This window comes from Catharus ustulatus, chromosome 3 (assembly GCF_009819885.2).
Source record: "Catharus ustulatus isolate bCatUst1 chromosome 3, bCatUst1.pri.v2, whole genome shotgun sequence".
NCBI classification, from domain to species: domain Eukaryota; kingdom Metazoa; phylum Chordata; class Aves; order Passeriformes; family Turdidae; genus Catharus; species Catharus ustulatus.
The window spans coordinates 88,244,503-88,258,433 of NC_046223.1; the positions used below are offsets into that span (position 1 = coordinate 88,244,503).

Here is a 13,931-nt window from a genome sequence, read left to right on the forward strand (position 1 = left end):
ACAGTTGGTTGGTCTGGAAGACAAACACCCTAACAACAAAACTTCCCACCCCCCTGCTTTCTCTTAGCTTTTACTGTGCCACTTGTTATAGCCTATCCCTTAGGTTTGTTTGGGTCAGCTGTCCTGGCTACATCCCCTCGCAAACTTTTGCCCACCTCTGGTCCAATGGCCTTTGGGGGGAGGCTAAAGTGACAGCCTTGATACTGCACTTCCACTGTTGAGCACCGCCTATAACACTGGTGTGTCATCAACACCCCTCCAGAGCTGCAAAGCACAGCACCGTGAGTGCTTCTATGGAAAGCTAGGCCCCTCTCAGAAACACTGGTACAGCAGCCCAATGCATTTAGCATTGAGGATAACCCAGCTATCACTTGGCAATGGGAACAAAGACCAAAAAGCCTGCACTCAGTGTCTTACAGACATGTCTCTCTGGTTTCACCCCAAGTGCACGAACACACTTCCTCCGAAGATCTGAAGCGTGCATATAAATTGTGGCATTTGCTATGTTTAAAGGGATATTTCTGTCATTCTACATATAACAGGCAACTGAACAAATACCCCATATTTCCCATATTCCATATATCCCTTAATGGGACAATCAGTCCCAAAATTATAAAAGCATCATTACTTACTAATACATTGGTTGCTTCTATAAATTGTTATGAATGACAAATTTAAACCCAAATTACTTCAGTATACATTGCCAGGAGCTTACTTCAAATGTTCATTCATTCCTGATTGTTCCTTATTACCATGTTTTGACTCCACCTGCAAGTGGATTCAGCTGCATTCAGAAATACCAGGTTACATGATGAATCACTCCATGGTCTTTTGCAGAATTTCTTTTAGGACTACTACTGCCTTTAATCTTACCAATGAAGTCCTGTACTATGAAACTTCATTCATTTCCATTTGAAGACTTCAACAAAAATGCATTAGATTATTGTATAGTAATCAATAGCTGAATCTGGAATACTGCATTCCTTTCCTCATCCATACAAGAGAGAAAGTTACCTACTCTTTTTTTTTTTTTAAACTTCTTTTTTAAACACAAAATCATAGCCTGGCACAGCTTTTAGAGAAAGAACTGCTCCTTTACCAAACCACACCTGCAAAGTCAGTTGCTTGGCAACACTGCCTCCCACTATCACACATGGCTGTCCACAGCTCCACTCTTAGAGGCACTGTCTCTACCTCCTTTCTCTCCATCATCTACCTCAAACAAACACCTTCCCTGAAGAAAGGAAAGGGGCAATTGACAGTTTAAGACTGAGACAGGCAGAACACAAAACCCACACAGAACAGCTTCCTCCGTAAAACTTGCCACCAACTCCATAAGCTACAACATCAGCACTCTCCACATCCACGTGTACCACAGACTTGCAGTACACGGATGTTCTCTGCTCCTCCAAGTTCCTCCTCCTCTTCAGACTGTCACCTCAAAACAGAAAAGCATCTGGCTTCTCTGGTCAGAGGAAGACAAATCTCATCAGTATTTTGGATAAGCAAGAAACAAGGCAGGAACTCAGGTTCTTTTGACTGGGTTGTTTCATAGCACTGGGCAGGAGCTCCTCGAGAATATATACTCAGACATACAACTTTATCACATAATAGAAAGGAACAAGTGATCAAGACAAGACAGTGGAAGATAAGCAGGAGTTAGCAATATATCACATAGCCAAGAGTCCACTGTAAACAAAAATGAATATAAATAGGTATAATTCAAATTTTAAATCTGCCAAGTTATCACAAAGACAAAAAAGCAGTTTTGTTTGAATGAACAAAAAAGGTTAAGAGCTAATATTGCTCAAGCTCTCAGCAAACATTAATCAAATACAAGGCCCAAATGGAAGAAAACCAGTAATCTATAGTAGTTTCTTTTTTGCCCCAGTCTTCAGAAGAAATAGTTAGTCATAACATGGAGTTCAAACCAATCGTTTCAAGGTCCAAGGGAATTTTTGACACAAGGGACACTTGCTCTAAGCAACTTTCTACCAGCTCTACAGAGCAGTTCAAGTTGTGAAGGTATTCTCCTAGCTAGACTTAAACATTTCAGTCAAGATACAAGTAACCCTTTTACCATAGCATCTCAATTCCCAGTTGCTTCAAATAGCTAGATTTGGTCCTTTTTGTCTCTGGATGCATAAACAATAGCAAGATTTCTGTATTTCTTGAAAATTCAAAGCTCTACAGCAGTCTGTATTTAGTACTGTTTAATCACTTTTTCATCAATTTAATCACTTTTTCATAAATTTTTCAATTTAAACAAAGAACCTATTTTGAACTGACACAGACTGATACTTGCACATGGGGAGAAAGAGGAAACAAATTACATGGTATCTGCAGTGAGACTCCCTATCAGTTCCTAAGGGATTCAATAACTGAAATAGATCTGAAGTAGCAGAGACTGGAAGGGACCCGGAAGATCAGCTAGTTGAAACATTGGGCCTCAGAGCACAGAAAACACAGTAGGTTGCTTAGGGTTGCTCCTAGGAAGATTTTTGCTGCTTCCACACTGCATGCTCCACAGCTTCTCCAGGTAACCCGATCCTATTCAGCCTTTCCTAGAGTAATAAAAAAAAAAATGAAATAAAAAAAACCCCAAACCAAAACAACTTATTTTTCAGTGGAATTTCCTGTGTTTTAATTTGCATTCATTGCCTTTTGGTCCTATCACTAGATATCACAAGTCTGCCTCCATTATCTTTACTTTCTGTCACCTAGTATTTATTTACACATGAGCATAAGAACCCCCCAGCAGCCTTCTCCAGGTTAGACAACCTCAGTGCTCTCAGCCTCTACTTGACTGTAAGGCACACTGACCTTCTCGTTCATACCACTTTGCTAGACTTGCTCCAGTCTGTCCCTGTTTCTCTGTGGAGATCAGAACAGGATAGCACTACAAAAGCAGTCTCAGCAGTGCTGAGGAAAGGATCTCCTCCCCCAGACGTTGACCACCCTTTTCTGAAAATTCAGTCCATGATGTTGTTTGCCTTCTTTATGGCAAGACTGCATTACTGATCCATGACCAATTTTTGATCCACAGCATCTCTTCTGTACTGCCAACATCCCCTCCCTTGGGGCAGAGCTTTGCATTTCCCTTTGAACTTAGTAACATTCCTGTTGGCTCATTTCTTCCACTTGTGCACTTGCCTGCTCCCGAGTAGCAGCACATCCATCTGGTTTATCAACCACTCCTCCCAGTTTTGCATCCCACAAGTTTGCCAAGGGAGGGGTCTATCCTGTCACACAGGTTATTAATGAAGATGTTAAACACTGCTGGCCTCAATAACAACCCCAGAGCTACACCAAAAGGGACCGGCCTCCCACTCAACTTTAGGCAGTTGATCACCACCCTGAGCCTGGTATTTTAGCCTCTAAGCTATTTTCAATTCACCTCACCGTGTCTTTATCCAGAAAGCATTCCATCAACTTACCAAAGAAGAAGTTACAAGGCAGTTTCTTCATGAAAGGTCAAAGTGAGAAAACACACATTGTTCTCATCCACCAAGCTGGTCATTTTGCTTGGTTCAGTGTGGAAGGCTGTTATCAGGTTGGTCACATAGCCCCTTGATTAATCTATATTATTATTATTACCAACTATTGCCCATCATTTTTATTCATGTGTTTTCAGGATTATTTGGTCTGTCCCTTTTCCAGGAACAGAGGCAAAGCTGACTGTGGTTCCCTATATGTTCCTTCTTGCCCACTTCAGAGATAGTAAGGACATTTGCTTGAGTTCAGTCCCCAAAACACATCCTCTCCCTGTCATCATGACCTTAGTTAATGAGAGTCACCAGAAAATTACCTTGGCCACCCTGTCTCACTCCTGGCTCCATCCTATTAGAGCTCACAGATTTTTGTACACCAGTTTCTACAAGCAACCCCAAACCTGATCCTTCTCTACTGAGAGTACACTTCCCTTGCCTAAAATTGCTGAAAGCAAGTCTTACTAGTAAACAACAAAGTGAAGACATCGAATGTCTTTGTTGTTTCCACATCCTTATGAGCAGCTCCCCTACATATTCAGCAGCAGGCCTACATTTTCTCCACTCTTTTTTCTGCCAGTTATCTGTAAATGCCTCCCTTGTTGCCATTCACATATACCTTTTAAGATCAAATAAACTCCACATGGACATGGGCTTTCTGACCTAGACACATCAGCATGCTTGGATGATGTTTCCAAGCTCTCCCTGGGCCACATGTTTCTGCTTCCACCTGTTATATGCTTCCTTTTGAGGTCTGAGCTTTTTCAGGTCTTTCAATCAAGCAGGACCCCTGGTGCCTTTGTACCATTTCCTATTTATTGCAATATGCCACACTAGAGCTTAAAGAAGTAGTCAGATTTCCTGGCTCTGCTCAGAACCATCTTCCAAACGATTCTTGCAAAGAAGAAAATCTTCCTTTCTGAAGATTATGGTTGCAATCCTACTCTTTGCTTTGCTGTCTCCAGTTCAGATCCTGAATTCTTCTACCTCATGACCACTGCAGCCAAGACTGCTCCTAACCCTTTACATCCTCAACCTGTCATTGCTTGTTTGCAACCTCAACCACTTGTATTGAGATATGGGCATCAGTGCATTCCCGAAGCTTCCTTGATTACTTATTCCCTGCTGTGCTTTCCCCCCAGAAAATAATATGGGTGGTCCAAACACCCTATAAGCAACAAAGCCTGTGAACATTAGGCTTGAGTTGTCTGAGGAAATCCTCATTACTACTCCTGACCCGTAAGTGCTCAACTGGCCCACCCATCTCCAGGTAAAGCTGCAGGCAGCCCCACTTCTCTCACAGCAAATGACAACTCTCCTTTATCACCATCCCAGCCTGCCCTTCCTAAGCACCTGTACTTACCCATTGCAGTCCTCCACCTGTGAGCTATCCCACTCAGCAATGCCAATAAAAATCATATCTGAGTCCCAACTGATATTACTCTGCCACAGTATCTGAAAACAACTTGCTGACAATACAGTGCAGATTTAACTAATCATGGGTTCATCAGCCTAACTCTTCAGAGCCACCTCAATGTGTAAATAAGATACCACCGAACAACTCTACCTGCTCACAAGGCAAAGTCATCATGTCTTGGAGAATTTAGCTGTGGCCACAAGAGACACTGAAGTGCCACAGTTCCTAAAGTAAAGCTGAATCATGCTCAAATGAACCTTACTGAGCCAGTCTAAGACAATGGGACACCTGAGCTAAATCAACTGCTGACTACTCCCTAAGTAATGTCTGATAATTGACTCTCTGAAATCCTACAGAATGCATGCATTAAAGAGGGAGTCACCTTTCCAGGAAAGGGCACCTCCCTAAATGTCTGCTTCTCACATACATATGTCTAATTGCTTCCTCTGTATCATGTACAAGGACCTTCAAAGCTGCAGCAAAGTTGTTCTTTCTTCTTTATAGCATTCAGACCAAAGAGAGAAGACAGCATTGTTCCATTATGCAAGAGGAAATTCAGGAACAAAGCAAAGACCAAGTGGTATAAACAGCATCCTGCAGCAACAGCTTTTTCTTGTCACCGAAGAGTGGCAGAACTACAGCTGCAGGACCACTTGAAGACACATCTGTAGCCCTGACCAAAAGAACTGGGGTGTTCTGCACTTTGAAAAGGCAAGAGCATGGTCTCATCAATAGCAATAATCACTTTTCATCCTTATGGTCCACACAACAGAAACAGCTTAGACTGCCAGCAACTCCTAGACGTAGGGGAGGAAACTAAGCACATAAGGATTTCTGCATTTGTATAATACACCTCAGAATCTAAAGATTTGCAACATAATTAAAAAAATTTAAAAACCCCACAATTCCCTCAAAGATTTCTACTAGTAGTCACAGAATTAATTAGGTAAAAAGGGATCTCTGGAGGTCACCTAGTCCAGCCTCTTGTCAAAGCAAAGCTAAGTTCAAAGTTACATGATGCTGGTTTGGGTCTCATCCAGTCAAGCTCATTCAAGTCCTGAAGAACAGAGATTGCATCTCCTTAGGTAAAAAGCCTTCAACTTTGCAAATAACCATGTTCTATTACAAGTTAAATATATTTCCTGTGACTTATTTGAAAATATTTTTCTGAACTGTCAGGGTCAGGAGATGGAAACAACCCCTTTCCATACAGGGGCCACTAGTGTAACCAACATTGCAACAGCCCATTCAGAAGTCCTAAGTTAAGGTTGCCATACTTTTTTCCCCACCAAATGAGGTGTCTTAAGGGGTCTTTTCTCAGGGAAGACAATTATCCTTCTCAGGGCTGCAACAGCAACTAATTCCTAAGTTTCAGTCTCATCCAAACAGTGTCAGCAACAGGTAAGAGCACATGGAACAAGAGCATTGAGGTAGTTTTATTTAGTACTTATTTAGTAGCAGGAAATCAGGAAAAAAAATCCTGGTTATACAGCCCTAAGAGAGACTGAAGTGAGTTTCTGGTCTCTAAGGGTCTGTGAAGGCACTATCTTTGACAAAAAGGTCAGAAAACTACCACCTAAGTACTATATTATCACTAGGACTTCTAGTGATACAGTTCCTTACTATTATTTGAGTTCAAGATATATCATTCCATTTGCTAAATTTAAATAGGAACAACTCTGAATTAAAGTGCTTTGCCTTCGTTATTCCTTATGGAAGGATATATGGAAGGATATTGCACAACCTCACTGGACAGCCAGATGCCTCCAGTTGTATATCTGTCAATTCATATTCAGTCTGTTACACTCACATGATCTTTACAAAGCTTATCTTGCAGAAGCAATGTGAATTCTGCAACAGAAACACACAAATACCAGCAATTTCTTAAATCAAGTGACCTGCAATAACATCTGGTATTTGCAACAACTGGTCAGAATATCAATACAGCACAATCACCTACTAGTAAGCTAGTACTTTGAACTTCAATATAGGGCTACAAGCTACACCAGAGTGTAAAACTGACCTCCAGCGTAATCCAACTGTGTTCTATTCCCCCCTAGTGTCCTCTCAGACGTTTCTCCACCTTAGGAGGAAGACAGGAAAGATCTTCACCTGAGGAGGTACAGCAACCAGTGCCTTGCCTTAGTGTGAGCTCAGTCAATGACCTGGCACAAAGCTCTCTTACACTGACAGTGAGGCAAAAGCTGATGCCTTGCACAGGCTGAGGGCAGTGACCTGTAAGAGTCATCCATCTGCTTGAGAAAGAAGTACACCATCTATTACAGTACACAGGCAAGATTAAGACAGTTAAAAGACCAAACATCAAACAAGTACGCAGGAAAGGAGCTTCACAAAAAGTGATGATCATACACAAATATTTAAGTTGGCCTCCCAACCTTAAAAAAGATTGTACGCAAGACCTAAATGTCTACACAAAAGAATCTGAACAGCTGTAAACATATCTGAAATATTCCAGATATCTTTCCATAGCTAGTTTGCCCACTTAATCTATAACTTTTGTCTCCCCCACTGCTAAACCATGTTTGGGATTGGTTAGCTGTTAGCAAAGTTAAAGTTAACTTCTAGCTACACAAATGTTGGTACCACAATCCTTCCTGTCCAACCTTTCCACACTCCCAAGTGCCTGTACTTGCCACTTGTAAGAGGAGATGACCAAGTCTTCAGCTGCATATAGATATATTCACTGACTGTACAGTACAACTATAAATACTGAAAAGCACTTTCATTATTATAACCAAAGTAAACCAATTTTAATCTGGTTGAACAAGCAACAGTGTCAATGTGCTTCTTCGTACTAGGATTTTGGTAACAGATCATTTAAACAGGTTTCAAGCACTATCAGACATGAAGCAAGTAAACATCAAAAAAAAAACAAACCCTAAAAAACCCAAACCCAGAACACTTCCTCCGATACAGGAATTTATTCATCTCTTCTGAAGGCCCATGACATCTACAATTGTTTACACTAAGGTTGCAAATTTCCAATTATGTTATTTTAACTTGATTATAGTTTAAAAAAATCTAAAGCAGTGGATTTACAGCTCAGGTAATTGCCTTCTTATTTATTCCTTAGATGAATACAGACATCAGCAGTCAATACATTGGTATTAAAGACATCATCCAAATACAAGCACGACAGACAGAAAAGATATGTCAGAACAGTCACATTGTTCTTTCTTAGAAGAGGACAAGATATTCAGCAGAATCAAAGGACTGCCCATCTAAGCAAGCAAGCCCGTAAACTGAAGGCCATCCATCATGGTCTAGTGTGACTGTCTCTGTAAATGGGAGCATAAGACTGATTACTGTTCCTAATGATGTTTGAAACTAATCTCCTTTTGTGCTTCATCACACACTTCAACTTCTAAGTACTTGATTCAGTATTTAATACCAGCATCCTAACACCAGCCTCACTGCCAAGTAATAAGAACACAAGTCTAGGAGACTTCTAGCATGTTATAAGTAGGTACTAGCTATAAAAATACTTACAAATAGCAAATTTTAGCCCTATAGCCAAAGGGTCCTTGACTGATGTTAAAACAGTTTCAGGTTGTTTTTTTTTTGTGCTTGATTTTGACACATTTCTAAGAGGTTATTGTTCAACGGATTCAAATACCAGTATTGAAACAACAACTTTAAAAATGCATTAACCTCCCTCTACAATAAAAAGTAAGAAAAACTCAAATGCAAAGGAATTTCAGTTGCCTCTCTTTCAAAGCTTTGGGGTGACTTAAGCTACTGTCAACATACCCTACTATTTCCTACAAGTATCAGAAACAGTAGTGCAATTTCTTCCCAGTAATATAACACTGGGAAGACATCTATTGCATTATGCAGACAGCTGTTCAGATAGGGATGTAAAGAACAGACAGTACACAGACAAGAACTGCCTTGTCAAATGTCATCCCAACCTCCTCACTCCTTCAAAAGTCTCAGTGATTGCAAAGACAGTTCCAGAACCTTTAATTTTCCCCGCAGAAGTATCATCTAGTCTTTCTGACAGCTGCAAGATTTACAATTTGACGGTGACATATGGCAACTACCGTATGGCCCTACAACAGGTAATTTCCAACACATTTTAACAGCAACAGTCAGATTCATAGCAGCTATTTAAACAGGCAAAAGGCAATTTCACGATTATAAGCCGCACTGTTTTGACTAAAATTTTGGTCCAAACTCAAAGTGCGGCTTATAATCAGGTGCAGTTTATATATGGACAAAGAATGAAAAGTTGCTGTTTTAGTTTGGAGGACAGGTGTCTGCTGAGAAAGGCAGGAGCTTCTCTTTGAAATGGAGACTGTAAACCCCCTCCCTCCAAATTATTCTAATTTTGAAATCAAGGGGCTTTCAGGCAAAAATATGGGAATTAGGAATAACAGTTTTTTTCTAGGGAAATTAAAATAGAAATACAGTACTACAAAGAAACAAACTCCAAACCCTGACAAAGTCAGAGTACAACCTGACACCCTGTCAGGCAGGGTGTTGGTAGCAGTCCCATTAAATGGTGGCTGCAGTTCTCCTGCAGTGACAGATGTGGGTCAGCTGGAGCAGTGCTCCTGTAGAAGGTGCAGTTTCCCTCCGGAGGTCCTGTGATGATGTAGAGAAATCCGGTTTTCCTCTGGAGTCCAGTGGAGAAAGGGGCTCCCTTAGTGTCCCAAAGCCTCTGTTCTTATTTTGGTAAGAAATATTGGGCTCTTCTCCCTGGATGGAGCAACTTCCAATGGGATGAAGTAATTTTATCAGTCACACAGTGGGACTCAATGGGCCATTAGCAGAAAATGACTGGCTGGAGGAAGGATGGGTTGTGAAAAGATAAAGAACAATGCCCTGCCTGGTTTCCATGGATGGCCCATTAGCAGAATATCTGCCGTTGAGATAAGGATCACTGCCCCCACCCTCAACAGATGGTGATAGAATAGATACCTTTTATCACACTCTGTATTGTAACGTGCGGTTTATAATCAGGTGCGGCTTATATATGGACAAAGAATGAAAAGTCGCTGACACCCGGAAGTGCCGCTTATACTCAGTGCAGCTTATAATTGTGAAATTACTGTACAGAATAAAAATCGCTTCCAGAAACTGTTGCAAGGGTCAGCAATCCTAATAATTACTCAAAGTTACTCCGGCAGATGTGTCCTCAGCTGTATTCTTCACCTTACAAAGCCATCCATTGTATCTTCATACCTCACACTTGAAGAAGTAGACCACAAATCAAAGGATGGATTTGCTCTTGATCCAAGACCACTGCTAATGACAGAACGATTATTTTGAAGATGACCAAGAAATAGCTTTTCTACTCCTACACAGAGCAAGCACACAATAAATACTGGAAAGGTGCATGCTTCAAACTTCTTTGCAGGCAATGCATATGGCAACCCTATACCTGGGCAAGGAAAGCTAACTCAGAAACTCAGGAATTACAGGATGGTAGTAAGATCCTGTATCACCCCTTCTCGATGCAAGAAGTAAAAGCCAGCAGAACAGCCTTCTTGATACGAAGGAAGAGTTCAACAGTAGCATTATAGCAGATGCCATGAAAGTAATGAGTGATAAATATGCTAATAGGACCACATTACTTTTTTGGGGGTCAAAATAATATTTGTAAGATTTTAAATTATATCTGGCTACTTAAGAACTCCCCGAACGTCAAAGAATAGCAGCTAAAACATATCTAAGTATAATCTGCAAGATTTCTCAACCTTTGGATGTGACAATCTGAAAAGAAGCCTAGGGTAAATATAATACTTCAGGTTTAAGAGATACTAATATCTAGGGTGAGAGAAAGGCATTAGTTTCAGCTAAGTGCCCATGCTGAACTGACAGCTCTCTGAAAGACCATACTGAAAACAATGTTTTTAAGTATTGCCAGAGTAAAATCCAAGACAACTATAACTCAGTTAAAACAACTAGAGTTAATCGTGAAGATGTTACCCCACAATTAGGTGAACAGAAAAAGAAACAGAACTTGGAGGATCCTACTGAACAACAGAAAGGAGAAGGACAGACAACGAGAGGAACGTAACAAACTAAAGAAAAGAACATTTCAAAGAAAAAACCAAAACATTACATTAAGAAAACTAAAAACGTGCTGAACTAGGACTGACACAAGAGAAGTCCTAAACATTTTGTCATGTTAATGACAAATAGCTTCATGTTAACTTCTGCAGAACCCAGAATGAGGAGGCTCTTCAGTGGAACTGATCATAGGGAACTCCAAAGTAATGACAAACATGACCACAGATGAAAGGGATGCTGGTAGTGATGCAAGAGGTGAAGGAGACCTCACAGGCTGGGGAATGCCAGACAGCTGTCAGGCTCTAGTTAGTTAACAGAGCCACGTTAATAGCTCAGACAGCTCTGCATTCCCGGACTAGCAAAACTACAGCTTTGCCAGAGAGCAGCAAGTCATGAGAACCCAGACACCATGGATTAAACATGAAACATTGGGAAAAAACAGCTGGCTGCAGCCTTTTCACTTCTTTTGGTAAATAAGTTTCAACAAACTAACATAAGCAAGAGTTCAACAGTGGCATTGCATGCTCATGACAAGCTTGATTTTCAACTTAACAACAGATGTTTACTTTTTTCTGAGCTGTCTTCTGGAAATATACAGAAATCCAGATTTCAAGGTGTAGTGGAGGCATCTCAACATTGTTCACACAACTCCTCAGAAGGAAACTTCTAAACTTCAAGTAAGAAATCTCCACAAACTGTGTATATATGGCCACATCTCGGTCAAGTCCCTTTAAAAGACCTGCAACTAAAGCAAGTTTATCATTCCACACTCCTCCTTCCAACTATAAAAAAACACACAATAAAGGCAAAGTCAGATAGCACTACAAAGCTAGTATGAAACAAGATTTGAAATAAAAATTGCTACAACAGGATGAAGCAAATGCAAATTAAACTCGAAGGGAAGAATAGAATAAATAAAAAAAGAAACCACCAAACCACAAGTCCCTTACATTGCATCACCCAGTATTTTCCTGCCAGCTTTCCTGGAGTCAGGGTGAAAGCAAGCCATGCTTCCAGCATAGAGAGATGGCAAAGAAGAAGTTAGGCAAAAGAGAAAAGCAAGAAACTTTCAAAAATGCCATCAGATTTTAGTAGGTACATAAATATAATAGCCTGCTAGAAATCTAGAAACTGAATTATGTACTAGCAGAAGACAGTCTGGTCAAGATATCGGTAGGTCCTCCAGAACCTGAACAGGAAAAAAAACCAACAAATTCAAGACGCACCAAAGCTTGATCTTACAAAAGAAAGCACCAAAGAAAAGAACAGTGAATAAAAACACTCAACGCAAATAAAAGGAAAAGGAAGCTGAACTTGTCAGCACTGCTGAACTGAAAGGGCAAAAGATACAGAGCACTGAGGGCTACAGAGACTTACAAAGATTTTGACCAAGCAAAAGTTAGAAAGAGAAAACTTGGAAGACAGGACAAGTAATCAGAGAATCCTGGACTCTAATCTTGAGCGACACAGTCCTTAGGACGATGTTATAGAACAACTTACAGGTGGACTTCCATCAGCAAACAACACCAAGCAGCATTCAGCACAGAAATACAAAGTGCCAACAATACACGAAACATACAGACGTGCTTTTTCACAAAGTTACTGGTTATGCAAAGTCATTTACATGGTAACCAGCTGTCAGGGGGCAAGAGGAGCTCTGTCAGGAAACGGTTCAGCAAAATCATTTACAAAACATAAATACCCATTATCTTTGGTGTAATCCATATCATCTACTTCTAAGAGTTTATATTAGGACAACACAGTCTTGTTTTTGAGTGTGCACAGCATGACTTGCATGCACAGTGAAAAAAGTAGCACACACAGATGGGAAGAGAATTTACAAACACAGCGCCATTTCTGGTTGCTCAAAGCTCACTCACACTTCACCTCCACTTTACGTGGACAAGGACTGCACAAGGCAGCTCTGGCATTAATCATACAGTGTGAACTCCCAATTGTTATTCAGGAAGCATTACACTTAACAACTTACTGTGCAGTCACCTTACCTAGAGAAAGATCTTAATAATTTGACCCTAGATGAAAGAGGGATGTGCTACAATTTTTCATTTGAAAGCCACAGAATCCACGGTAAATACAAATGCAATTATATCTAATTTTGTGCAGGGGAAAAAATTAGACTAAAGCACTGTAAGATTTGTCAGCGATATAATCTTTAAAAATCCATTCATCGCCAAAGCTACATCTGTGCCACATTTAACCAGACTCAGACATCCAGATTCACAGAGCCTGGCATTCTGACTGAGTCAGCATGGCAGGGTACATTGTTTTGGACACTCGACATTCAACTCATCTGGCAGCTACCCCTGGCATCGGCCAGTCCCTTTGCGAAGGCCACAGCCCGCTCCGGATCGATACCTGGCAGCGCAGGAAGCGGACGCGGCCGTGAAACTTCAGGAAAGGGCTGGGCCAGTCATTGCATAAAGCCCGGCTGGGGGTTCCTCGGCTGCAGCCCAGCGCGCTCCCCGGCAGAGCGGAGCGGGCTCACACGGAAAGGTCAGGCTGTCTGTCTGTCTGCCCGCCCCGCCACTGTCCCCGAGCCCGACCCGCCGCCGCCCCGGGCCCGCTGTCGGGAGGAGCCGCCCGCCGGTCCCGCCGCCCCTGCGGACGTGGCACGGCCCCGAGCCGGGCCCGCAGCCGCCCCGAGCCGGGACCCGCCGGGGCAGCGCCGCGCCCGGGCCGGGCCCCCGCGCCCCCTGCCCCGCGTACCCTTGGCCTCGCAGTCCGCGCAGTACTTGTTGTCCTCCTCCCGCAGCAGCTTGGCCAGGATGGCCTGGTGCTGCTCGTTCTGCTTCTGCGCCTTCTCCCGGCAGGAGCGGGTGGCCATGGCGGGGCTGGAGCGGGGCTGGGAACGCTCCTGCCCTGGCGCGGCCACGGGAACCGGCGGCCGCGAGCGCCGACTGCCTCAACCGGATCTACTTGCGGACGCCTCCGCCTCCCTCCCCGCCCGCTGCCGGGATGGCGCGCGC

General features: G+C 42.3%; 1 protein-coding gene across 2 annotated transcripts in view; it reads right to left on the bottom strand.

Annotated features, from left to right (window-relative positions):
- The window catches only part of SMAP1 (small ArfGAP 1), a 93,373-nt gene extending 79,487 nt beyond the window's left edge, over positions 1-13,886 (bottom strand). For both annotated transcript variants that reach the window (XM_033054113.2, XM_033054112.1), the window contains exon 1: positions 13,672-13,886. In XM_033054113.2, the coding sequence (XP_032910004.1) occupies positions 13,672-13,789 (118 nt within the window). In that variant the 5' untranslated portion in view covers positions 13,790-13,886. The remainder of the gene's footprint in view (positions 1-13,671) is intronic.
- Positions 13,887-13,931: the final 45 nt, after the last annotated feature.